General features: G+C 43.5%; 2 protein-coding genes and 1 non-coding gene across 6 annotated transcripts in view; 1 reads left to right on the forward strand and 2 right to left on the reverse strand.

The window, feature by feature from the left end:
• Nucleotides 1-20,392, reverse strand: brd1a (bromodomain containing 1a). 3 transcript variants are annotated; one of them, XM_036148863.1, is made up of 13 exons: nucleotides 20,280-20,392; nucleotides 14,054-15,476; nucleotides 13,185-13,341; nucleotides 11,530-11,661; nucleotides 11,318-11,446; nucleotides 9,832-10,144; nucleotides 9,007-9,306; nucleotides 5,919-6,485; nucleotides 5,659-5,800; nucleotides 5,262-5,395; nucleotides 3,921-4,030; nucleotides 3,441-3,595; nucleotides 1-719 (listed from the first exon to the last, which is right to left on the reverse strand). In XM_036148863.1, the coding sequence occupies exons 2-13, from the start codon at nucleotides 15,457-15,459 to the stop codon at nucleotides 536-538; spliced, it is 3,729 nt and encodes a 1,242-aa protein (XP_036004756.1). In that variant the 5' UTR covers nucleotides 15,460-15,476; nucleotides 20,280-20,392; the 3' UTR covers nucleotides 1-535. The 3 variants fall into 3 exon arrangements, with proteins under 3 accessions (XP_036004756.1, XP_036004755.1, XP_036004757.1); XM_036148862.1 differs by lacking the exon at nucleotides 20,280-20,392 and adding an exon at nucleotides 17,927-18,569; XM_036148864.1 differs by lacking the exons at nucleotides 3,921-4,030; nucleotides 20,280-20,392 and adding an exon at nucleotides 17,927-18,571 and having other exon boundaries at nucleotides 581-719.
• Nucleotides 10,245-10,317, reverse strand: trnak-cuu. Its single transcript has one exon. It is a non-coding gene; the product is annotated as a tRNA-Lys (tRNA).
• The window catches only part of zbed4 (zinc finger, BED-type containing 4), a 10,374-nt gene continuing 5,433 nt past the window's right edge, over nucleotides 20,373-25,313 (forward strand). The window contains exon 1 of one of the 2 annotated variants that reach the window (XM_012873538.3): nucleotides 20,373-20,494. The gene's annotated coding sequence lies outside the window, so the exon portion shown is untranslated. Of the gene's footprint in view, nucleotides 20,495-20,518; nucleotides 20,630-25,313 lie in introns of those variants that run through there. The other variant, XM_036148861.1, reaches the window with a different exon arrangement.

Here is a 25,313-nt window from a genome sequence, read left to right on the forward strand (position 1 = left end):
AATGACATTTGAACCCCAATTTTTCATTGTTTTTGATCATTCAAGCAAAACAGATCTTACTAAATACTAAAAAAAAAAAAAAAAAAAAACTGTACAGTATTAACAGTATGTATGTTCAAATACAAAATAAGTTAGTGTCAGGCAACTGTACAGATCATTTACACTTTTAATACAAAGAAAGTGAACAGACTTAAAGATGTGGGAGTGGCATGAGCTCAATTAATGTTTATTCAAATTAACGGGATTTGGTAAGGCGACCCAAAACACACCGAATCAGCTGTTCCTGACAAAAAATGTGTTTGGATTGAGGGTGGAGGAGGCCAAAAAAAAAAAAAAAAAATGGAGCCTCTGCCTCGCTGTCTTGGCACAGTCACAAGCCTGAAGGGGGAGAGGAAATACAGACACATTCATTTCTGACACCACCTGTTACAGCAGGTGCCCAGTAAACATCCGATTCTCCTGCAGAGACAGAAGGAGGGGAATGAGGGTGGGGATGAGGAGTGTTGAGGAAACTTTTTTTTGGTTAGTGGTCTTATCAGTCTACGTCGCTGAGGTCGCTGACTTGCTCATCCTGCACCAGGCTCAGGTGGTTCATGGCGCGGCTGAAGGCGATCTGGACCGCCTTGCGGATGCTGGACGTGCGGCCTTCCATCAGTTTGATCTTGTCGATGGTTTTGTCTATTCCAAGAGGAACCATCTTGGATCTAGGCAGCCATTGCCTGAAGAGAGAAAAAAAAAACAGCATCACAGCAGAAGAATAGCAGCTAAATGCTGATGTTAACTCTACATTATTGTCCAAATAATACTTTTTTTTTTTTTTAGGAAAGGAACAAAGCACCAGACCCTTGTTATTTTCTAAGCTTTAGCTTATGTTATGCATTTGAGGTTTCCTGGATATAAATTAAGCATTCAGCAAATTAAGCTGAATGAATCGGTTGATTATTTTTTTAATTAAATCAATGAATTGAACATAAACAGTTTTATTTCCAATTCTTTTTTCCTAAGTAGAAGATTTGGACTGACAGAGCAAATAAGTGCACAAAAAACAAGTTGCTACTTAGGTGTTCTGTTACAATAATATTAGGTAGTAAATCATTTTGCTTCAAATAAAGAAGTTTATGTTGACTAGATTGTTAGTCAATCATTTTATAGTGAGTGTTGTCTGTATGAACAGAGATCTAACACAACAAAAGTGAAGATGCAAAGCTGGTATCAATGCACTTTGGTTGAACCTCACCCTTGAACTAGAGCATCTAGGGAAATAACTGGACAGAACAATGCAACCAGAGCAAAAACACAATTTCTGACAATCAAATAAACCAGCAGCCCATTTCATAGATTGTTTCAGCACAAGCTGCATTTTATGTAAATGCTTCATGCTACATTTTTCTATAAGTATTTTAATTTGGGTCTACCTCTTATCATTCTGAGTGTCTCACCAAAATTGAATTACGGTTACATAACAATAAAAACTAGAAAAGTTCGTTTAGATACCTGCTTCTCTCTCCCATACAGCACTTCCACTCAAATAAAAAACTTAACGCTTAATCAACAAATTATCAGAATGAAATTGTATTCCGATTGAGAGGGCTGGTTTATGATCCATAACCCGATCAGCGTCCATCTTGCTCCGATTAACTCATGAACTCACAGCGCCTGCATGTGGAGGATGGGGCTGCAGCGTTGTGCAGCAGAGAACATTTTGGATGATCATCATTTCCTCCCACTTCCTCAACAGCAACAGAAGGAGTTCTCAACCATCTCAGAACCTGCTGCGGGTTCGTTCTGTGCGCTCACAACAGTCAGGTCCAAAACACCTCTACATTTTTTTTTTCCCCCCACCATGAAGAAGAATAAAATGCAAACTGTGCATTAAGAATACTGTCTTTCCTTTTAATCCGAACACATTTCCATCCGATCAGGGAACGTTGTGCATGTAAACGAGCTCCTATCATTAACCAGCTAACAGCCACATTAGACGAGCTATCAGGCAGACTGACATTCAGGCGTCACTCCTCTCAGAGTCCACGAGCCAAGCGCTGTCGGCTTTTCCATACTTTGAAATTAAACAAATGTTGGGTATTGTAACGATTTACCCTGCTGTTCAACTCCCATTGCGCCCATCAATGACTCAATGTTGTCTCAGCTCCTGTTTCATCACTGTGGCGCTCTCGTGCCATGCCACGTCTCACGTTACTTATTTTTTGGTTTTGTGAAAGCGACGTGCTCCCTATCTTTTGGAGGACTTGGTTTAGGCCGTGTTCTCTGTGTTGTCACTTATAGAATTTACTACAAAAAAGCAGTCAGCATTGGTGTCCGCCCGCAGGTGAGGTAAACGGCTCCGCGACGTGGCGGGTGACGCATTAATTACAAGACACAACAGAATTTTGTTTCAAGTTAAAAAGTTCCTTTTTAACAAGGTATTTAAAGAAAGAAGCCTTTTGTGATACCACTGCTCTAAACCACTGTTAAAAATGGGAAAAACAGGAGAACATGCTATTTAAAGGAGCAATAAGCCGGGTGAAAGGGCGGGGGTACAGGTTGCAGCTGGAATGGAAGTAAAGTAGTAGCACATCTTGTTTTGGTCTACACAGCGCTCAACAGCACAACCTAGTGGTGAAATTTTGCTTTTTGCACCTGAAATGCGTTGCCGAGAACCCTGTACATCCCAACAGGTTGTTTGGGAGGCATGCCAGAAAAATCTATTTTCCTCTGACCCTCACAAGTGTACACATTTGGAGGTAGATAGATAAACTGTACAAGGCATTCACCTGGAACTATGTCCTTTGGTCAGATGAGATTCTTGTATTTTCCAACAAACACTCCACAACAGAGCGTGGGTCATTGCTGAGTTTTTGCCCACAGGATAATGATCTAAAACATAACTCCCAAACCAACACAGATCTGCTTCCCGGACCTAAATCACAGAGCAACGGTAAGCTGACGGGAAGAGGATATAAGAGAGGAGGTTGATCTAAAAAGATATGGCAACATGTTTTAGAAGGAGACTTAAACCTGTCCTACTGGCAAAAGGAGATTTTAAAAAGTAGCGATTGAATGTGCAATTTATTTCCTTTCATTCAACAAATTTACTCAAATTAAAAAAGGTGATATTTATTTCAATTTTTCAGCAAGAGATTAAAGCCGCTGCAACGGAAGGCGGATTTATTCGAAGGCCTTTTATGCACCTCCACCAGGGCTGCCAGTAATTGTGGAGCGTGCTGTATGTATGAAATCGCTTGGCACCCTTTCACAATATTTTAATGGGAGCCGAGGTGAAAATATCAAGTGCCTCTCGAGGCGAAGCCATTCGTTCTCTCCTGACAACTGATGCTCCGCAGCCAGAGGAGAATAATGATCAGCTGACGGGGAGGTTGACAGGTTTACCCTTGTAGAGGCCCGTGTCAGCCTAAATCACTCAGACGAACAGCGGCACTCACCAGCTGCGCTTGTTGTCGAAGAAGAGGACGAGGTGGAGCTTCTCCTCGGCCTTGTACTGCATCTGCTCTCCGATTCGGAGCACGTCCATGGGGGGGATGGGGATGGACACCCCGTTGTGCTGGCAGCCGACGCGTGGCATGTGGGGGTCTATGATCTGCTCACAGCAGGGAGGGGGGAGAGAGAGAGACGCGGCGGGTTGGGTTCTTGTGTTCGGATGAGGTCACAGTCAAAACTGTTAACGCAAACAATCCTATGCACACAGGCAGAGGGATTCTATAGCTGTCTTTTAAGGCAAACATTAAATAGTTGATCTGCAGTGCCATCTAGTGGACAAACAGAACACAGTCACTGCCAGTGAATTTCTCCAGCCTCAGGAGGAAGGATATTTACAATATGGCTTCAGTAAGTCCTGAACAAAGTGACATTTAAATAAAGTTAAATAAAGAAGAAAATGATCAGTTTCTGCATCGCACACTCACCAAAGCAGGGTAGGAAGGGTATCCACTACATTTGGCCCAGACTAGCTTTAGGGGTTCCAGCGCAACTGTTGCAGCACTAGCAGGCATCCAAATGTTGCTGTTGCCAACCTCTATGGGGAAGCGGGAACGACACCAGACAAGTTAAACTCAACATCACTTTTCTCAACGCTGAGCTGTTGGTGGCGCGGCGCAAAATTAATCAGGATGGGAGAGTCGCTCGAGAGGGGTGCGGAGAGGGGCAAATCCTTAAATTTGCCAGGACTTTCAGCGCTTAATTAGCCAAAAATGAGTTTGAGATGAGGCCGAAGCATCCAGATGCAGACTGGGTTCCTGCCACGGCGGCAGGCGGAAAATAATAATTTGCCGGCCACTGCCAAAACTGGAGAGCCCCTGGCCTGGAGCTCAGGTTCATTTCCAGCCTTGCTTTTTATGCATGAATTAAAACCAGATGTCTGCAGGTTTTATCGCATTAAGTGCCCAGAATTGTATTAAACACTAAGATAATTTAGTGACATCTGCAGTTATTAGGGATGCTGCACATGTATTTGGTCCATTATGCACCTGATACACTCCCTTACAAAACTATTTCTTCCCCATGAACTTTTCTAGCTATTGTCACATTAAATGACAAACTGTGTATTTGTATCAGGATTTTACACAATAGACCAAATGATCTAAAAGTGTTTCCTTGGTTGTCCGCTCATAAAAACGCTCTTATTAGTTCAACATCTAACAAAAGAAAAACACACCAACAGTACTGGATGGTTTTGAAGTGCAAAGAAAAGCGTACAAGACAATGACTCCAGCGAGGACTACAATGAACTGGGTTAGATCAAAGCACATTTGTGTATAAGGATGGCCTAGTCAAAGCCCAGAGCTAAAGCAAGTCCTAAAAAGTGATGATTACGGATGCTCTCCATCCGGTCCAAATGACCTGTCTTTCTGCAAAGAACACCGGCCAAAAGGTCCAGCAGGATAGAAATGCACACTATTCTTAGAAAAAAGAAAAAAAAGTTTTATAAAAGACATTTTTAAAACCACTTGACAAAAATCCTAAACATTTTTCAAGCCAAATAATATCCCGCAGTTTGTGCTTGTTGGTGGTTGTAACGTGACAAAAAAAATACCCTGTGGAAAAGTTCCAGGCAATCAATAAAAGGTGATTAATCTGCTTTTTATGACCAACACATGATTTGAGACAAGCTGATGAAACATCTCAGATGGAATAACATCATCATAATTTCATCATAACCTAATGATCATTTATCTCGGCTTATGAGGGGGAAAGAAAGCAAGCACGCATAAAGATAGGATTCATAAACCTTTCAATGAGGTATTTACCTGCAGCAATCCGTGCAGCTTTTGCAAAGTTCCCCGACTCAATGCAGGCGATGAGCTCGCTCTTGTCATCCACCGTGTTTCTTCGGACCAAAGCTGGTTTCCCCTTGCCGCATTTGGGAAGGCTGAGGATGGTGCTGTGAGCAGAACAAACATATTAATTCAATTCAATTCAATTTTATTTATATAGCGCCAATTCATGAAACATGTCATCTTGAGGCACTTTACAAAGTCAAATTCAAGCATATTATACAGATTGGTCAAAATCTTCCTATATAAAGGGAACCAGTTGATTGCTTCGAAGTCCTTAGCTCAGATGGACGGAGCCATTGGACCAGCAACGGTAACTGAACACAAAGGGCTCAGAGCTGTTAGTTTCACCAGCACCGGCTCGGATTACCTGGCGTTTGCCTGCAGACTGCTGCATGAAGATATGGAGGACTCTGAGGCACAGCGCCTCCGTGGCTCCACTGGCCTGCTGGTCCGCCGCGGTCTTTCTAGCTCCTTCTCCCCGTCCATCTCCAGAAAACCTCTCGACCGGCCTGGGAGGAACCAAGGCGAGATTTCAAAGGCAATCTCCAAAAGCTGGATACTTGATTCTGCTGATTCCTTCCTGAATTCCTCAACCGATAAACATAAAGCGTTTTCTGCACGCGTTACCGGTGTCGAGTCTTTTCCCAGGAGCCGCTTCCTCCTCTTTGTGCTCGGCCTCCTCTCCTTCCACCTCCTTGCCCCTGCCGTCGCCGCGCTTCCTCTTCTTGCCGTGAAGCAGCGTCTCCAGCCGCGGTATGACCACAGACAGGAACGACTTGGACACCAGCTGGTCTCTGCTCTCCTCTTCCTCCTCTTCCTCCTGCTCGCTGGCTCGACCGCCGCCGTCGTCGTCCCCGTTGCACTCCTCGTCTTCGGCGGCCTTCGACTTGCGAAAGACGACGGCCGCCTGGGGGCCGGCGGCGCCCGCGGGCTCTGCGAGGGCGGACGCGGCCAGCACGCTCACGCCGCCGTCCAGCAGGGCGCTCTGGAGGGAGTGGCCGTTGAGGCGGGGGGCCGGGGGGAGCGGGTCCGCCGCCTCGCCGTCCGGCTTCAGGCGCTTGCTGCGGATCTTGTCCTCGCGCTCCGGGCCGTCGTCGATGGGCTTGAGGGTGGGGGGTTCGGAGTCCGTGTCCGAGCGGAGGAGGGGGGGTATGGCGTCCGGCGGCTCCAGTTTAGGAGGAAGAGACTTGTCTCCTGAGGAAGGGAACATTATGAAAGCACAGTTTAGCGTTATTATCTGGATCCTACATCCAGCTTTACTTAATCTCCATCCGTTTGAGTTTTAAAAATCAGCTCTGACCGGCTTTTCCTTCCTGGGTACCATTAGTGCAAGATGACATGAAACATTAAATGTGCCTTTAACCCATCAGTAAACTATCAAATTCCAAGATTCCTCTCGACAGCAAAGGGATCCTGATGAAAGTCAGTTTGTGCCAGAATAAAAAAAAGGAACACACACACAGAGAGTAAAAGATCAGTTTCAGAAAAATAAGGAAGAGGGAGTTTTCATGTCACCAGTCACTTTTTCTCTGCTCCTGCAGCTTCAGCACCACCGTTGGCTTTAAAAAACAAAACAAAAAATGAAAACTCTGATTTCTGTGCGGCTCACTGATTTGGAAGAACGACTTCACAGAAGGTGTTGTTTATCAGTGAGCCTTTGAACAACTCGGCTTTAAAAGGGAAGCCACCCCTTACAACATGCAGATCAAAGCCACCGGCTTTGGTTTTTATCACAGCCGCAGCGTTTTTTCAAAATCTGCCGACGGCTTTTTATGAATACAAATGAAAGCGTATGGTTTTTTTGCACAACTGCTCTCCTGTAATATATTTCCCCCTTTTCCGTCTTTATTTATTTATTTTTTTACCGCCTGCTGAACAAAATACACATTTATCACTGTACTCTCGAACGTACAACAAAGTCTGCTCCGTTTTTAAGGACAGCTTCCTGAAGGATTATGCTAAAAATTCCTATATTTTGATTTCTGGGAGGCCTGAGTAAAGTGCTAAGTCTAATTCTACGTTATAAACCACGATGTGACTAATACTTTGCGGAGCTAGCTCAAGGGCAGGGTCTGATCTATAAAACCTGTAGGAACATTTAGCTCATTCCAAAACATTCACATTTATCTGGTTACAGCCACAAACGTTAATATATTTTATTGAGATATGATGTGAGAGACCCAGGAAATGTGGAGCATAATTGTTAAGTGTGTATAAAAAGGTATAGACAGTTTTATTCTTTTTATAAAAGGAAAAATCCTAACAAAGTGCGCCATTTATTTGTATTCAGTCCACTTTGCTCTGATACCCCTAAATAAAACCCGGTCCAGTCAACCTTCTTCAAGAGTCTAATTAGTCAACAGGGTTCTCCTGTGTGGGACTCAAGCTCACTATAAATACAGCCGTTCTGTGGAGGTTTATTCAGAGAACATTGGTGAAAAAAAACAACACCACTGTATATGACCCCAAACAGAGGGCAATCTAAGAAAATGAACCCGTTAGAGGCGGCAAAGGGCTTTGTACCTGCTGGTCAGCGACCCTGATGATGCAACAAGGAAACAAGGACTATCGTGGAGCGGTTTAGATCGGAGCATGTTGATGCATCACAATGGCCCAGGCAAACACCTAACAGAATCTGCTGCAAGTAGGGCCGGACCATAATTCAATAACAAAATATATCGATAGATAGGCGTATATCGATGATAGAAAAAAAACGTTCAATAGAATAACAGTCTTCCTTCCTTTTGCATTCTAGCCCACCATGTAGGTTAATATTACATGCTCCCAACCAATCATAAACGCAGACTCAGGAAAGCTCCGCCCCCTTCAAAGAATTCAGCGAGCACGCGTTCTTTGTCATATTTTTTAAAAAGCTTGCAGTTTTGGTAAAAAGCTGGTTGAATAAATGGTTGAGTTTGAATTGAGTGTTCATGTGTTCTGTATCTAAAGATAGGTCGCTAAAGCAACAGCATAAAATGGCCAGGGCTGCACTTAAAATATATGTTTTGAATTTGTTGATAATTATCGATATTGATCAATATGATTTATATTTTATCAATGTGCTTTTTTTCCCCCTATATCGTCCAGCCCTAGCTGCAAGTCATGAAAGATTCATGGATGCCATCCAGTCTGACTTAAGGCTGCTTTATGCTTGACGCAGGTACGCTCCATCCTGAAACATCTGCAGCATTTACCCGCCGCTCACACTGACTATGGCGCGGGTTACGGTCCTGATCCAGTTCCGGTTACCAACAAACAAAAAAAAAAAAAAAAAAAAAAAAAAGACAACCTCTCACACCTCTTCTAGGGAAACAGCGGCCAGCTGCGAAAAACGGCAGAAGTTCAGGTAGTTCTTTCTGCTGCTATCCTCCATGATTAAAAACAGTTATGGTTTCCGTTGTCTTGGGCAAAGCTCGTTATGCATGTGCATTAATAACCTACTTCCCCCTCCAAAAGTACAGTCCTTCAGCCACACCTTCAGCCCCCACACGGACAGATTTCTCCTTCTGAGTGACTTTAGGTGCTTTAAAGAGACATCCATCACTGTGGAATCTAATCAATAAAGCTGTCACATATCAATAACAACCTCAGCCTGTCAAGAACAGGCAGGAATAAGAACCCCGTCGTCCCACTCACCCTGAATGTTTCTTAATATTGTAAAAAGCGTCCATGTTTGTCTCTAATAAACAAAAACGGACTTCAAATGCATACATACCCTCGTCGTCTTGAAAATGCCCGTTGGGCTTCAGTCTCTCCTCTGAGGATTTCTCCAGCTCCGGAGGGGACGAAGCTGGCGCCGAGGCGCAGGCGGAGCTGTGATGGTAAGAGGGCAGAAGCTTCTTCAGGCTTATTTCGTTTCGCACGTCGTTGATGGTCTTCTTAAGCAGCTTCAGGCGTTTGCTGCGCGAGGGACTGGACTTCATGGCGCACGTCAGGTCGAACTTCTCCAGGAGCAGCTGCAGCTGCTTGTCCAGAGGCAGATGCTCTCGGTTGGCCGGCACCAGCAGACGGTCCACTGAGGGGGGGGACAATGAAACACGAGCTCCGTTAAAAAGGCTGATAAACAGCTTTGAGAAACATTAAAAAAAAGCCTTTCTGTGAAATTAATCTGATACAGTTTGCCTCCTATCCTTCACTGCAAAAACGGATGTAAAAGTAAGTAAAATGTTCTTAAAGTTAGTGTATTTATCCTTGATTTGAGGAGGTAAATAAGATTATTTGCCAATGGAATGAGTAATTTGACCCCTAAAATAAGATAATTAGACATCCTGCACTTGAAATAAGATGATTTTAAGTGCAAAAGTTTATTTACATGCTCAAATCGAGGACAAATGCACTCATTTTAAGAACATTTTACTTATTTTTAGTTCCGTTTTTGCAGTGTTCCTATTTTTCATCAAATTCCTACTTTCTGTACCTGATCTTTACCAATACCAACTCCTGAGCTTTAGTGGTCACTGTTCACCCTTTCAAACCGGATGAGGGCTTTAGATTGTCGGCACTACACACGAGAGGCGAGTTTTAGCGACCGCATGCTCACCGTCTTCCCAAGAGAACGACGGCGGCGCTTTGGCTTCGGGGGCCTCCGACAAATGCACGCCGCTCTCCGAGTCGAAGCCGATCTTCTCCACGTCCCGCCGAGCCTTCCTGAGCAGGACCCCGCCGTGGTCCCGGAGGCGGACGGCGGCCCGGTAGAAGTAGGTGTCCTTCGAGTTGTACTTCATGCAGTTGTCGACGATCAGGTTGAAGTCGGCCTCAAACTGGTCCAGGTTGGTGTAGGCCTGGGCGTCGACGCGCTGCCGCATGGTGGAGAAGTCCATCGGGCGCTTGATGTGGTCGAGGTAGTCCGGCACCTGCGGGGGGGGGGGGAGGCAACCCGACGATTTGACGTTAGAAAAGGGAAACACGTTTTAAAGAGCTTTAAAAGATTTTCTCGGTTTGGGTTAAAAGCAGCGCCCAACGTGGGGCTCGAACCCACGACCCTGAGATTAAGAGTCTCATGCTCTACCGACTGAGCTAGCCGGGCTCAGTGTGAGTCAGACTCTCAGGTGTCAGATTGCACTGTGCAGGAAACCACAACGTGGAAGCTCGTCAACACACGCCTTACCGCCCGGGTCACAGAGATCAGAGCGAGACTGAAACCGGCAGCTGGCTGCCGGCTGCACGCTGTGGGCTTCCACAAACTTTAAGGTGGAAGTCAAGTCAAAGACAATAAAAAAAAGAAAGAAAAAGAAGGATTGTACGAAATTCATTTACTTTCACTAATCCTGACAGACAATCTAAAATTGATCCCACTACTGTGGCGCAGTTTGAATCTTTATTAGGCGGCGAGTGGCTGCGTCGCAGTTTAATGCGTGAAAACCTTTTTACAATGACTTAAAGTTGTCGGTTAAAACGTGGCATACGTGACATTTAAGGAGCAATGTGGAATTTGTCTGTTTCGGTACGTTTTCATCGTAGAAATGCTCAACAGAGAACAAGAGTAACAGAGACGGTTTCCCTTTTAATGGAAGAATGTGAAAAATAGTTACACAGCCACAGTAAAATGGTTACACGGATGCTTAAGTTTTTCCTCAAGATTGGTTGGAGTAATTTACAGAACAACGAAGCAATGCGGCGCTTTCAAGTCAAAATGCAACTTTTTGAAGTCAGAAATCCATTTACTGTCCAGCTTTAAAGATACAAATGCAAACAAGGAATTTCAGGCAAATATATTTACAGCAGTCCCACTTTAAAAGGTGGAACCTGAAAAAACCCAGACAGGATGAAGATATGGGTGGATAGACGGACAAGGGGACAGACAGCAGGATGGATGGACAAACTCTCGGATAAAAGAATGGTAGGAAGGTGTATGGATGGACTCATACAGTTGGATTTACAAAAATCTGAACAATAATTTTCTCTTCTCCAATGATCCAAACTTGGAAAGTGCATTAATCCCAACGCAGACTCTTCCAGACTGAGCAGAAACCCTAAAAAAAAAAAAAAACACAGCAGAACACGTTCAAGTGTCTCTGGTAGATCACCTCATTGACATCCACAGGCTGGGTGAAGATCTTCGCCTGGTCTTTTGCCTGCAGCTGGTCCAAGAGAGCTCGGAGCAAAATGCTGAACGGCGTTAGCTGCATCTCTAGAATGCTCTCATGTAGTTTAATCTAGGACAAAAACCCAAATATGAGTAGGTAGTTGATAGCAAGGCAGTCAAGAATGCACCCCCGTTTATCAATGGGTCTCCTACCTCTTCCCTCTTTAGCTTCTCCCTTTTGCGGATCAGCTCCAGCAGCAGTCGCGCTCTCTCCAGGTCGTGTCGGAGGCGGTGCCATTCCTTCAGCTGTTCCTTCAGCGCTCTGCTCTCCTCCTCGTTCTGCCTCTGAGGACAAAAAGATAAAGAAAGTCAACAAATGCACAAACAAATATGAGCAGAATAAAAGTGTTTTTTACTGTCCATGTAGAAACACAGTGATCCAGAGTCCTACGGCTCCGATTAAGAGTTAACATGCGCTCATCATCTAATTCATGTAAGCTATAAAAACAAGAACTGGGTGCACATGTGGTTTGGTTGTGGATGTCCTCAAATTCAAACTAAATTATACATCCGGGTTTAAATATATATAAATATCCAGCACTGGGAGTTGCTCCTCCCTGTTTGTGGTTTGTTCACTGGAACGACAGGGAGTCCAACTTTGAACCATCTGAAGCCGGGGGTTTGCAAACTTTCCAGCCAGCGACCCCCCCAACCCCAAATTACAGAGTCAGAGATTGGCGACTCCGTTTTGTCAGGTAGGTTTTTTTTTCTTTTTTGGAAATGACAAAAATAAAGTCTTAATGTTAAATAAAAGTCATAAAATTATGAGAATGAAGCCTTAAATTCATAAGAAGTTTTCCAACAAAAAGTGCAGCCAACCCCCTGCGTTAAAACGAGGAATGTGGAGCATCTTGTAAAGTTATCGATTTCACAATCAAAGCTCATCAGCATCTAGTTACCGATTCAGAGCTTGGTTTAGGAAGAATTAGGAATTTATCTACCATATTCATTGGTCTACTCACTCTGAGCAATGCACCACTACCAGCCTTATTACTGTAGGCATGCGGCTCCATATAGGTCTCATCCCACCATGATGGTAGCTGCTCACGTCAGTTAAGCTTAAAGGTGTTGATGCTGAAACAGGTGCTTCCTCGGTCCATGGAAACGTAAAACAAATGATGGGCAGTTTAGGCTCAAGCCTTAAATGTTTCTTGGTTGTGTCTGATTACCCTAAGCAGATGTCTTCAACCTGAGGTTAACGGTTTGGGTCAAATGGCAGAAACGCAGGACTGGGTGTTCCAAAGTGAGCCAATCAAAACGGGATATTTTTTAGAATAAACCAATCTAGAATGCGATGGTCTATAATAAACCTTGACCTTAACCCTATTGATTTTTTTTTTAAAAGCTGAGCATGTAGCAGGACATTTAAATGAACTCAAGAAACTGGGCAGAAACATGTCGATGTCTACTAAAGGCACCATGCAACTTGCTAAAGGACATTTATCCAAACATTATTAGTGGTCTAGATCTACGTTGATCCTACGTGGATTTAAGAAAACGGACAAACAAAATTAAACCTGTGCAGCTGATTCCTGTATTTAAAAACACAAGTTGTCATCTTAAAGGGAATTCAGATCCATGGGCATTCATGCATATGAAATTTTACCTGTAAACCATGTGCACACATGTGCATCTTTAGCAAAGACTGTGAACACAAAATATGAGAGAAAAACAAACAAAAAAAAGCGCACAAATCGTTTTACAAAGCTTAAACATATGAAAACAGGTGAGAAGGCAAAAGTGTACGCCGTGTATTTCAACGCCGTGGCAAAGGTGACCCCAAAGTGAGTAAGCTGGGGATCGCGTACCGGCTGAGCGTTCTTCTGAGACTGGAGGCAGGTTTGAAGGCGTCTGATCAGGGGCATCCCGTTCCTGGACCGCCTTTTCAGAGTCCAGTAATTTAGGACCAGTTCCACAAAGGCTCTCTTCTTCTGTATGGACACCTGGTTCAGGATGGTTTGTAGCCTTGACGAGGCAAAAGGAAATTAGAACCAGTGAGATACAGTAAATGTAACTTACTATGTGAAAGGACTCAGAAATAGGCTTCTTTGTCTTCCCTTGACATTTTTACACAAGAAATGACATACTTTTAAATTCCTCGCTTTTCTGTAAACTTCAGTCTTTCACATTCATTTTAAGCGAGGAAGGAAACAAAGGAGGAAAAATAGATGGACACAAGGGTGGGAAGGACTGAAATAGGCCAACAGGGAAGGACAAAAATGGAAGGAAAGAAGAAAAAAACATCAAAGGAGGGCAGAAAGAAAGGAAAAGGAATGTGGGTATAGCACAAGGAAGGAAGGCTGGAAGAAATAAGAGGAGGGAGGAAAAAGGGCAAAATAAAGAAAGGGAAGAAGAAAATGAAGGGCGCGAGGAAGAAAGGACAAGGAAGAAAGTAGGAAATAAGGTAGGACATAACAGAGGGAGGATCTGAAATACAAAAAGGAATGAAGGATGCAACCTTTGACAGTAGGAATGGGAATAAAGTGTGAAAACTAAATTTTTTTTCCATTCTCTCATCCCATTTTTCTAGATTCACCCAGTCAGGGAAAATACTAAAACTCAAACACCAAACTTTTCCAGACTATCCGTGTCTTCATGGAAACCTCGGAAAAACTAAATAAACACATAAAAAGGGTTAAGATGCTTTCCAAATCATCCACATTCCAGTTCCATATACCTGTGAGCAGGAAAACTGGGCACGGTAGCAGGAGCTGCAGCCTCGCTTTCAGCTCCGTCGGGTTCAGGCCTCCTGCTCCTGCTCTTCTTTTTCTGCTTTCGCTTGCAGCGCTCTTTGTCGTCTCCCCTCCCTTCACCCGCTCGCTTACAGAGGCCGTTTTTTCTTTTGCCGTCCTCGTAGATGCACAGAGGCCTCCTAACGCACCCGTTGGGCGTGTGAGCGCCGCAGTAGGCGGTCTTCTTCACCGACAGGATGGGCTCGCCCGTGTCCGTCACCTCGTTGATGGGCTCCATCTTCATGAACAGGCCGGCCTTCTGGGCGCAGGTGACGTGGAACGCCGTGTAGCAGTTGGCCTTGTGGCACTGGATGCACGCGCCCACGCTCCTCTCCTTGCAGATGTAGCAGGTGAGCTTCCAGCGGGCCGGCGGAATCTGGCCCACGCCGTCGATGGGTTCGATGAAGGTGGCGTTGGAGAAGCCGACCTCCGGCACCCACAGGGCGCACACCACGTGGCCCCAGCGCTCGTCGTCCGTCCTCTTCACGGCTCCGCCCTTGTTGGGACAGAGGATGCAGCTGGCCGGCTGCGTCGGCGACTGCAGGCAGTGCCTGCAGTGCCACTGGCCCTCGGGGACGTAGGGGACGCCGTAACATTCCTGGTGCACGGACACGCCGCACATGTCGCAGAACAGGACGGTGTTGCTCTGGTGAGACTCGCCGGCCGCGCAGATAGAGCAGACGGCGTCCTCGTCGGCGGCGGGCTGCCTCTCGCTCGCCTGGTCCAGGCTCTCCAGGTGCAGCTCCTTCTCGAAGCGGTCGACGAGGAACTCGAAGACGTTGTGAGACACCTGGCTCATCCCTTCGCTTTTGCGCTTTTCGTTGACCAGATCCAGCCACGCGTAATCTTCCTCGTCCATGTCGTATTCCGTTTCCTCGTCCAGCTCCTCCTCGGTCTTCTCTACGTATTTATAAAACGCGGCCGGGCGCTTGGGAACCGCGGGGAGGTTATATTCAACGACTCGAAACTTGGGCTCGGGAAGCTTCGGGGCAGCGTGGCTGCCGGCGTGATGCCCGCCTCCCTCCGCGTTGCCGGTGACGCCCAGGGCCGCGTTCCTCCTCTCCTGGTTGCTTTTTAGCCGGGCCGACCTCTGGCGGACCTGCTGCTGGGGTTTGTCGGCGTTCTCCTTGTTGCTGGTGCACTCCATCATCTCCTGGACGATGGAGTCGTCATCCGAGATCACGTCCAGGCTGTCGTATATGCTGAGCCGGTGGATGCGGCCGTCCAGCTCAAACTCCACCATGCGCTGCGCCTGCGCGTAGGTCAGGATCTGCTTGTTCGGCGAGGGCTTGATCGGAGACTGCGACCTCTGCGGCACCGCGGGCCGGTGCTGCCGAGCTTTCTTCTTCATCCTGACTCTCCGTGATGCTGCGGAGGGATAGAGCGGAGGTCATTTTTGGGGGTATGAGAGGTTACTAAAGTATTTTGCACATTTTCCACACATAAGAATTTCAATAGAAGGACTGATTCTGAAGTGCAAGGAAAACTTTGCATGATTTTCAAAATTCTGTTGGTTGCACTACATTTTATATAGGGGTATTATGGAAACGGGAGCCAACTACAAAAGCACTCCACACTAAGCAGATTTTTTTTTTATTTCTAGACACCTTAAACCACAAATTCGTTTGCCTTTTGCTTCCCACTTCATCCACCAGTGTGGGTCAGTATAATATCAGCAAAAAGTCAGTAAAATTCCACAAAAATGCATTGATTTTGTACCATTTTAACCACAAATTTCAATAATAATCATATTTATTGCCATGGCTACATACATTCCAATGAAATTTGTTCTCTGCATTAAACCCATCCTCTTGGGGAGCAGTGGGCTGCCACTGTGCAAAGGCATGGGGAGCAATCAGGTTAAGGGTCTTGCTCAGGTACGGCAGGTACTTGCTCAGAATGGCACTCTGCAGGGGGTGAACCCAAAACCCCCGGGACACAAGTGCAATGATCTAACCACTAGGGCACCCACTCCCGCAAGAATTTTATTCAGCTGGTTTTGAAATATTTTTTAAAAAGCATGTTGAATTAAGAGCAGTGGATATGAGGTCCTGTGCAAAAGCTCCCTTTAAAGGGATCAGAGCAGCAACACATTTTTAGAAATGAACTGGGGCTGCAGCTATCAATATTTTAGTAATGGATTATTCTATAAATTATTTTTCAGATAGTCTAAAAAACAGCTACTCTTAATACATTAACATACCTTAATAAACATGTATTGAACTAAAAAACATTTATTGTACATTTTAAATGCACTGTAAATGTCAGAAACAGTCAATTTAATGACAACATGGCAATTTAATAAATGAGGTCTATATCTATCTATCCATCCCTGCTTGGCAAAACAGTAAACTATAACTAAGACTGCAACTATTATTTTGCTAATTGTTTAATCTGTGTACTATGTTTTTACAGAGCATATTTACAGCCAAAGAAGGCTTTTCATCTAAAATGTAAAACAGTTTTTTGCACAGTCTTGCCTTAATTACTGCTCTGAGTGGGTTGTTCCTTCAGCAAATTACATATTTTAGACTAGAGTATGCAGACTCCAGTGAATGATCCGATTGCTAAATTAGTTGAACCCCAAATAAACATTAAAATATCGCCATCTAATTTAGGGTGGACATATGCTCCAAACTCCATTTAAAACCTAAACAAGAAGGATTAAGTTTGTGTTTAATCCAAGTTGCATTTTGATAAGATATGATCACGTTCAAATCATTGTGTGTGATGTTGATATCAGTGACTAGGGAACAGTATTCGTTGTTTTAGGGTTTGATGGAGTCTCGCTGCCGCTGCGACATTCTCAAAATTGACACTTCCTACGGTGCAAAAGCTCACAGAAAGAGTTGGAAGCACAGTGATGGCAGGTGGGAAACAATAAAGTCACCACTGCAGGACGATCTAATATCTGCAGACCTAACCGGGTTCCAGAGCATCATTTGTGTCACTTTTACAAACTCTAAATTCTTGTTCAGCAAGGGTGGTTTTTTTTATATGAGGGAACTTCACTGTGGTACTATGGTAGATACCTCTACGGCATCTAATCTTCATATGTTATAACTGTTAAATTTAAATACTGAAGGAATGCAGATGAACGAATGAATGAATGAATGGATGGATGAATGAATGCAACAGAGATTAGATCAACTGATGGATATCGGATAGATGCAAGTTTTAGAAAATGGGATAGAGAATGATGACTGGACAAACTTTTTTTTTTTCCTATGCACCGATTTCCTTTTTTCCAAACTTAAGTCAGAGCAAGGAAGAACTTAAATAAACTTCCATACTTTTCCCACAGAGGAGGAACCCTGCCATTCACCAAGGAGCTCTGCTAACTTCAAACTAAGAGAAGGGAAACTATCTTCCCATGGTGCTTTCTAACCTATAATCTGAATAATAGCGCTAAATAAACGATCCAATACCAATTTAAACAACAACACTTCGTGGCTCTGTGTTTAGCCTTATTGTAAACAGCATCTCTGGAGCCCATTTTTTTAATCAGCTGGAGGCATTTACCTTCAACGAGGGTTGGCTTTCGCAATATGAATGCACAAAGAGTCAATAACCTTTCACTCACGAACTGGAATCAATGTGCATTTGCTAAGTTGCTAACAATAACGCGAGCTAGCTAGCAAGCTAGCCGAGCTAACCGCCCACCGAAGATAAACAAATGGCGTCAAAACAAAAGCCGTTCGAGACAATGTTAGTTAATTCGAGCCAAATGTCGAGCTAAAGTGAACCGCGTAGAGTACACGGTGTGATTCCACGTCAATTGAAGGCGTAAAAAGGGGGGAGAAACCCAAAGCACATACCTCGGCGAAACGAACAGTAATAGCTAGTAGCTAGCTAGCTAGCCAGCCTTACAAAGCAGCGGCCCGAGATGCGCTTCTCATTCCCTGCACAACGCTTTCATCCAGCGGGAGACACTTGGGTCTTTTCACCTCCTAAAAAAACGGAAAGGGGTCTGCTTGGTGCCCCAGGGAGGTATCTGTGCTAATTCCTATGCAGAAGACACAGTTCCTCCCTTTGTAGGCCATTCAAAAGGCTGCAGAGGCAAACATCAGCGTTACAGGATGGAACATCCCCCCCAGCATAACAATGCTGCAGCAGCAGACAACTCCCACCCGTACGCGCAACTCTACGCGTGACGCCGGAGGTCATATCGGTGAGGATTTTACACAAAAGAGCCCCCCCATCTGTCACACAATCAATGCACCCTTTTTTTTGTTGTTGTTGTCAATCGAGGCTAGCCAACACACAGACAAAGCTCCGCAACACAATGCATGGGGTTCGGAGAGGAGAGGAGCGCAGCTGGGAGTAAAGCTGTGACGTGTTTTGTTTTGACTTGACCGCGGTCAGAAGAAACGGATATGACTTTTAAACCAACAAGTCATTGTGTGTGTCGGACGTTAAACCCACACCGACGGGTTAGTCCGAACTCCGAACAGGGCAGGAAAAACGGGTTTTGAAGCCCCACCCAGGCGACGCGGGCGTAACACCAACGACCGCGAGCCGTCACAACGTTTCATCTCGGGGACGATTTCCTGCATTCCCACGTTTTTTTTTTTTTTTTGTCGTTTCAAGCCAGAGTTCACGTGAAAAGTGCGCTTTGTTGCATTAGAATACTAAGTTAAAATGTTGACTGTAACGTTTTTATATTTCGTGCAGTATATTTCAAAGATAATCTGCTAAATGCCGTCATATTTCATTTTCCCAATTTGAACGCAGGGACTTGAACGCAACACACGAGAATCTCATGGAAATTACTCTTATTACAGCTGTACTGGTAATTGTGCACATTCATCAACAGCTCCGACAAGCCTCGACCCTGCTGATTAAAGGCACCCACACAGGATGATGCTGCCTTCACCATACATGGTTGGGATGGTATGTTCATGGTGGTATCCAGTGTAGGATTTTACATGATTACCAGCAAGTTCAATTTTGCCCTCTCATCTGAGCAGAGCACGGTCTCTGCCCCACATGCCTCTACACAGATATCACTACGTTGTTTCTTTCAACAATGGCCTCTGTCTTTCTCATTCATCCATACACGGCTGATTTATCGCGTGCACATATGTCCTTTCAAAAGATCTCATCAGCTCCTCCAGAGTTACCACAAGCTTCCTGACTGCTGCCAAGAACAGTGCTTTCCTTTTCTTGTTTTACCAGTTAAAGTTACATTTCAGGTTTAGTACTGGCTTAAATGTGTGCTCCAGTTCCCAATAAAACATTTTATTGAGAAAGTTGAAGCTCGGGTTTTTATATATATATATATATATATATATATATATATATATATATATATATATATATATATATATATATATATATATATATATATATATATAAAGTTTTTTATTTTTTTTTCTTAAAAGCCAAACTTACAGATGAATAAGGTACAATAGGACTTTTCTGTGAACAGCATGGAGCTGTTGCCAGCAGGAGTTCTATTTATTTATTTTATTTATTAATTCATGTCCACCAAAGGGGACTCCACTTCTCTCCAGATGATACACATCACAGAAGTAAAATTGTAACCGTGCGAGTGGAATATATAAAAAAAAATATTAGCGGGGACAAACTCGGTACATGGTCAGGAAAAAAATTGCCCCCGTGTGGACTGCACCATTTTATACCTTAAATGGCCGAAACTTGAAAAGGACGCAATGGTAAACTGCACTTAAACGCACCATCAGCCCTACCAACATATTTGTTTATAAAAAAAATGAATGAACAATGTCCCATAACTCAGTACAATAAATACTGAAATAGTTATGATTTTTACACATATTACTCTCTATTATGTGTTAATTATACATCTTTATTTATTCATCTATGAAATCGTTGAGTGATAAATAAATGTTGACTTATTTGTGCCTCCTAGTCTATCTAAATGATTACATATAAAATCTCTTATTTTTTGTGGAACCCGCTGCCGTGTTTGGTTGCAGTTTAATATGACATGTTTTTGGATGAATTTGGTTAATGTGAAGTTATTAATTACATAATTGGGAAGAGAGGACAATTGATTAAGACAATAAGCCAAACTCTACACTGCTACAGATAATACACTTAAGCTAATTTGTTATTTTTGAACATAAAAAAACGGATTTAAAAAAAAAAAAACGACGCGTGACGTCATATTAGAGTTGAAACCATCACCCGTTCGGCCACAATGAAGACTCGGAGGCCGGTGACATCACTGAGCGCGTTCCTTCCGTCCGACGCTGCGTGGAGCTGCTCCTCCGGCCGAACGCGTACTGCTAGCAAACCAGGAGACAAAAGCAACAAAGTGAACCCCCCTCCGGATCAATCAAATGTGTCACATTTAACCGTTTCCAAGCCGAGACCCTCTGATTGCACCGTCAGAGCGAACCGTAAGTAGCCTGGCTTTGATGTAAGGGTCGGGAAAAGGGGGCTTAATGCTGGCGGGGACGTCGTGGCGAGAGCTTCCCCGATTCGGATCCCGTGCGGTTCGTGTGTGCTGCCTCGGCTGGGTTCTGCCTCGCCAGGTTAGCTTGAATGTCCTGTTGTGTGTGTGTGGCCTAGCTGGCAGCTAACCAGCTAGCAGACGTGGTCTGGTGCGACCTTTTACGGGGCGCATATGTCGAGGGTGCAGCAATAATGCCACGTTCGGGTAAATGCGTCGCAGCTGCGGGCATTAGCGCTGGATTTCACGTGACCGAGCGGCCGTACCTGTGCGCCGCTTTTGTGTGTTTATTAGCGTCGCGGCTAACCATTAGCTCCACTATAGCCACCGTCGTGTTTACTGGCGGTGTAGCCTCACGGCCGGCAACGTTTTTAAGTGCAGTGCGGGCTGTGTGGTAGTGGGAGCCGTGTCGTGGCCGTGGGCGCACGGGTTCATTGTGGCTCGGGCGAAAAGCCGGGTAGGAAAGGCAGTGATTTAAAGCGAGTCGGTACAGGCGGATGAACGCTAGCCAGCCGTGGCTATTTTCCGCTGTCCGCTCACATCTTCCTGACTATAGCACGTAAAGCCAAACCCGGAAAACCCAACCGCCGGTGATCAATAAAGAAACTATCATTTTAAAGATTTCTTTTTAGAATCGGTGCATTGAATAAAAAAAATAAAACTTCAATGTGTTTGCGGTACCTGCTTTTCTGTAACTAGAAGCAGTGATTTATATATATATATATATATATATATATATATATATATATATATATATATATATATATATATATATATATATATATATATAATCCTTTCATTTGAACAAACAATATCCGATAATTTATGAAGAGACTTGATCTTTCGACTACTGCCTTCAACCATATCAGCCTTCCAGGCTGGCAGACCTTAACGCGATGGTTATGGTTTTATTATGTATGGGAGCGAAAGTCTAAAGGAGCTCTCTGTCGAAGCTTTGTGTAGGCTAGACATAAAGAAGCACGTTTTAAAAAGCAGATATTCTGGGTTAATTGTTCTTTATGAACACTGAAACAACCATAACCCAAAAATAATAATAAAAATGATGTTAACCGGTTAATAAATCACTTTAGTTAAATCCTAAAAATTTGAAATATCCACTATTCCCAATTTTCTAATGGACGTTGACCTTGTGTGGACTAATTGAGAATGATCTCAAATGTAATATGAGTTGATTATTATTTATTCTTTTTATTTTTTCAAATAAAGGACCTTAATCTTACAGACTCCTGTAGTTTAAAACCACCACAGCATAATCTTTTGGTATATCAAACAGCTTTTTGTTAATATCAAAACGTCAACAATAAGCCCTGGCAACATATTTTTTATTAGAAATAAAGAAAACACAACAAATTGTTGTACCTGTACGTTTTTGAGAGGGCGGTTCAGACGTTCGTCTACTCAAGCGGTCATTGGGGACATCCCAACCTTACACAGACTAAACATGGGGATCATAATGTGAATTTCTCTAATGTGAGATCAATAAAGCCTATCTTATCTTATCTTGTAACGAGGCACTGGTCGTTCTTTCTTTCCGCGGCTTTTGTGCGCGATCAATGAAGCTCGCTTTAATACCACCTGTCACCTATAAAACATGTCATTGTTGGTTTTTCTGTTTGTCCTGCTATTGTGTTGGAAATTGTTGTTTATTCAAGATTCAAAATCCGTCGCACATGCCTCTGATGACATCTTTTGAGTATTTACCGCTTAGTTTTTTTTTTCTTTTCTCCTTGAATTTTGAAGTAAATGACTACTTCAACCATGTTTACTTGTATTCTTGCACTGTTCACTATTACCAGCTGATCGGCTTGATTCATGGGCCTCTTGTGACGTCATTGGCCCAAATATAAACGGAGCAGACTTACACAAAATATATTACACAGGTTTTATGTCAGTGTAGTTTTTTTTTATTCATATCTTTAAATTAGCTAGATGTCGGACGTAGACATATAGATTATTGTCCGGGTACGTTTTTATTGTTTAAATCGGCATTGAACAATGTTTTGTGAATTTGAGGATCTATTCCACACAGTACTCTATGTGATTTTTTTTTTTTTTTTCTTGCCCTAGTTTTGCTTCTGTAGTGTAGAATACTGCTTCCTGATTTGCTTGTTTACCTCAAAAGCCTAACCACAGTCAAAGCTGAGAAAAGTTGATTTTGCCGATTTGCTTTCCTTATCAATGTAATTTCAAGTGTTTGCCGTTTTCTTGTGGTTTCACTGTTCTAACGTCTGTAATGCACGAGGGAACGGTGAGCCTCGCTTGATATAGAGCGTCACAGTGTTGGTGCGTATTCTCTGATTGATAAGGAAGTGTAGGCTGGGCTCAATCTGAACAAAGTTGGTTTATTTATGGATAAAATGGAGATCTTTTTTAGACGGGTGACCCACAGCAGCTGACTCTTTGAGCCGGGCAGTCCACTATATCAATTGGGACTTGAATAAATCATATATCTAAAACATTCTAATGCTTTTATCCAATAAAAACACTTTTTTTTTTTTAGTTTAGAATGATTAAAATGCAGCGTTGTAACCAGGCATAGCCCAATATGAAATTCTCACATTATGAAATCCTTGAGTGAAACCTCTCTGTTGTTTAGGCAAACGTTTAACACAAACTGCACATGATCTGATCGACTTTACTTCAGTCAGAGCTACAGCTACGCCTACTGTTGCTAAAAAGAACTCATTCTTTCAAAGTTAACTTTTACATTTATTTATTATATGTTGATTCTGAGACACAGACTTGCAGCATCAGTCCCATCTTCTCATGGCCAAGCAGCGCCCTCCTGCTTTCTGTACCAGTTTTAGCTGGGCGATGCTCCACAAATCCATGATCTAGGTCCACAAGCTGATGTCTGTCCACCTTAATGTCCTCAGAAAGAACATCGGGTAGAAAGCGATAAAGTGTTGATCCACATCAGCAGGGAGAAGCGGTGCTCTGTCTCTTTTCTTGAAGGTGAAACTTGCTAACGGCGGTATTGTCCAGGTGATCTGTTTGTAATCACCTTTATTCGGTTTTATTATTCAGCTCATGAACTTCTACGCACTAATCATTTTCAGTCCATTCCTATTAAGTTAAGGTAGAGGTGACGGGTTAAAGGACAGAGTTTAGGAGCAGGGACGATCAAATGAATAATCAAAAATATTAATGGTTGCAACATAAAGATACCACAGAAAACAAATTTCTCTGCTCCATAAAACACTCACCTAATCTCGTTCAATATCCTAAAATTACAGACAACTCATAACGTGCCAGTCTTGGCTTTCCAAGCAGACAGGTTGTCAAACATTTTGCTTCCTCCCATGTCTTAGAAATCCTTTTATTCTGAATAACTGCAGCTGTAATACAGACAGAAGTACTCAATAGTCGAAAGCAGTGCATAGTGGTGAGAACAGGTCTTAAGCTAAAATCTAGAATAATCAGTTGCTATAGTTAAACGTTGATTTATGTGGAGTATAACATCTTCTTGGCTTCTTGCTCTTTTCAGAATAACACAAGTATAACAAGCCTGTATTGGGTGGTTAATTAGTCAGACCATTTGCTCAGTTAGCTAGCCTGCAGTTGGCTGCTCCATGTAGCGTGCCAGCTGTAGCTTTAAGAGGATTACCTCAGTGAGAGTGCTGGTGATGTTCATTAAAGCCGCAGTGTGTAAGATTTTCACATGGTGCGCTAAATGAACAAACAAACAACCCTGTCATTAAGAGCATAACTGCTACGGAAGCCGTGGAGTACCAAAAATGTGACGATGTCAATATATCCTCCATATACTAGCTACTGCTAATAGCTACGTTCATCGTGTGAAATGGTTTTCTGGCACAGTTGCCAAGTCTGCTTGTTTTTGTTTTCTTTTTTTCTAAAGGCTTGTTTCTGAACATGCAGTCGCTTATTTGCTCTCTAATATAAGCGGCTATAAACACGAGCAAAGAGACCAGGTCGCGCTGCTCCTCTATAGACAAGAGTGAACCGGCTGATATCCCATAGCGTACACACATACTCCCTGAGACAGAGAGACACGATGAACAAACTAGCCATCTGTGCCGGGTGGACAGAGTAGCTGCTGGACCACGCTATGTTTCTAACATAAAGCCACAATAAACCTCACTGTTGTATTGAATTAACTTACCTGTCTGGCAGAAAGCCGGCAACCTCCACATCCATTTTGAATCCACGCTCCCTCACGAATTATCTCCACTCCACCTGGTAGTAATAGCCAATATAGACACTGGTTTTCTCCCGGTTATTACTTCTTTTTCTTTTCTTGGTTACTTTCTCTTCCCTTTTGCTGGGCAAAGAGTATGGGTGGTCCTCCATTTCAGCAGAAAATGGCAAATAAAATGATCTACGGTCGTCTTTGCTTGTTTATACTCCTCCTCCGACAGCGTGTCTTCGTATAGCAGACAGAAAAGGGAAACCCGTATGGCCTTGTTTATGTATTTATAAACAACTAATTATAAGTTATGAGAACACTTTCATTTTTGATGTGGTGTTATTAGACTTGCCAGAATACGCATTTATAAAAGCAATACTTGACTTTTTCTAAATAAAAGCCAAATTAGTTCCACACAGTCCCTTTTTAAGTCTCCATGCCATGATTGCTGGCGTCTTCAGTGCAATTAGAAACCTTTCCTATCGGATCAATTTGTCTTTCTAGCAAACGAGCAAAAGTCCCAGGAGCTTTCTTTTCAGGCCGTGCACAGAAAGAGATGGGATGGGAGTGGCTTCATACAGCCAGGTGAAACAGCCAT

The sequence above is a fragment of the Fundulus heteroclitus genome, chromosome 17 (genome assembly GCF_011125445.2).
Source record: "Fundulus heteroclitus isolate FHET01 chromosome 17, MU-UCD_Fhet_4.1, whole genome shotgun sequence".
In the NCBI taxonomy this organism is placed as follows: Eukaryota; Metazoa; Chordata; class Actinopteri; order Cyprinodontiformes; family Fundulidae; genus Fundulus; species Fundulus heteroclitus.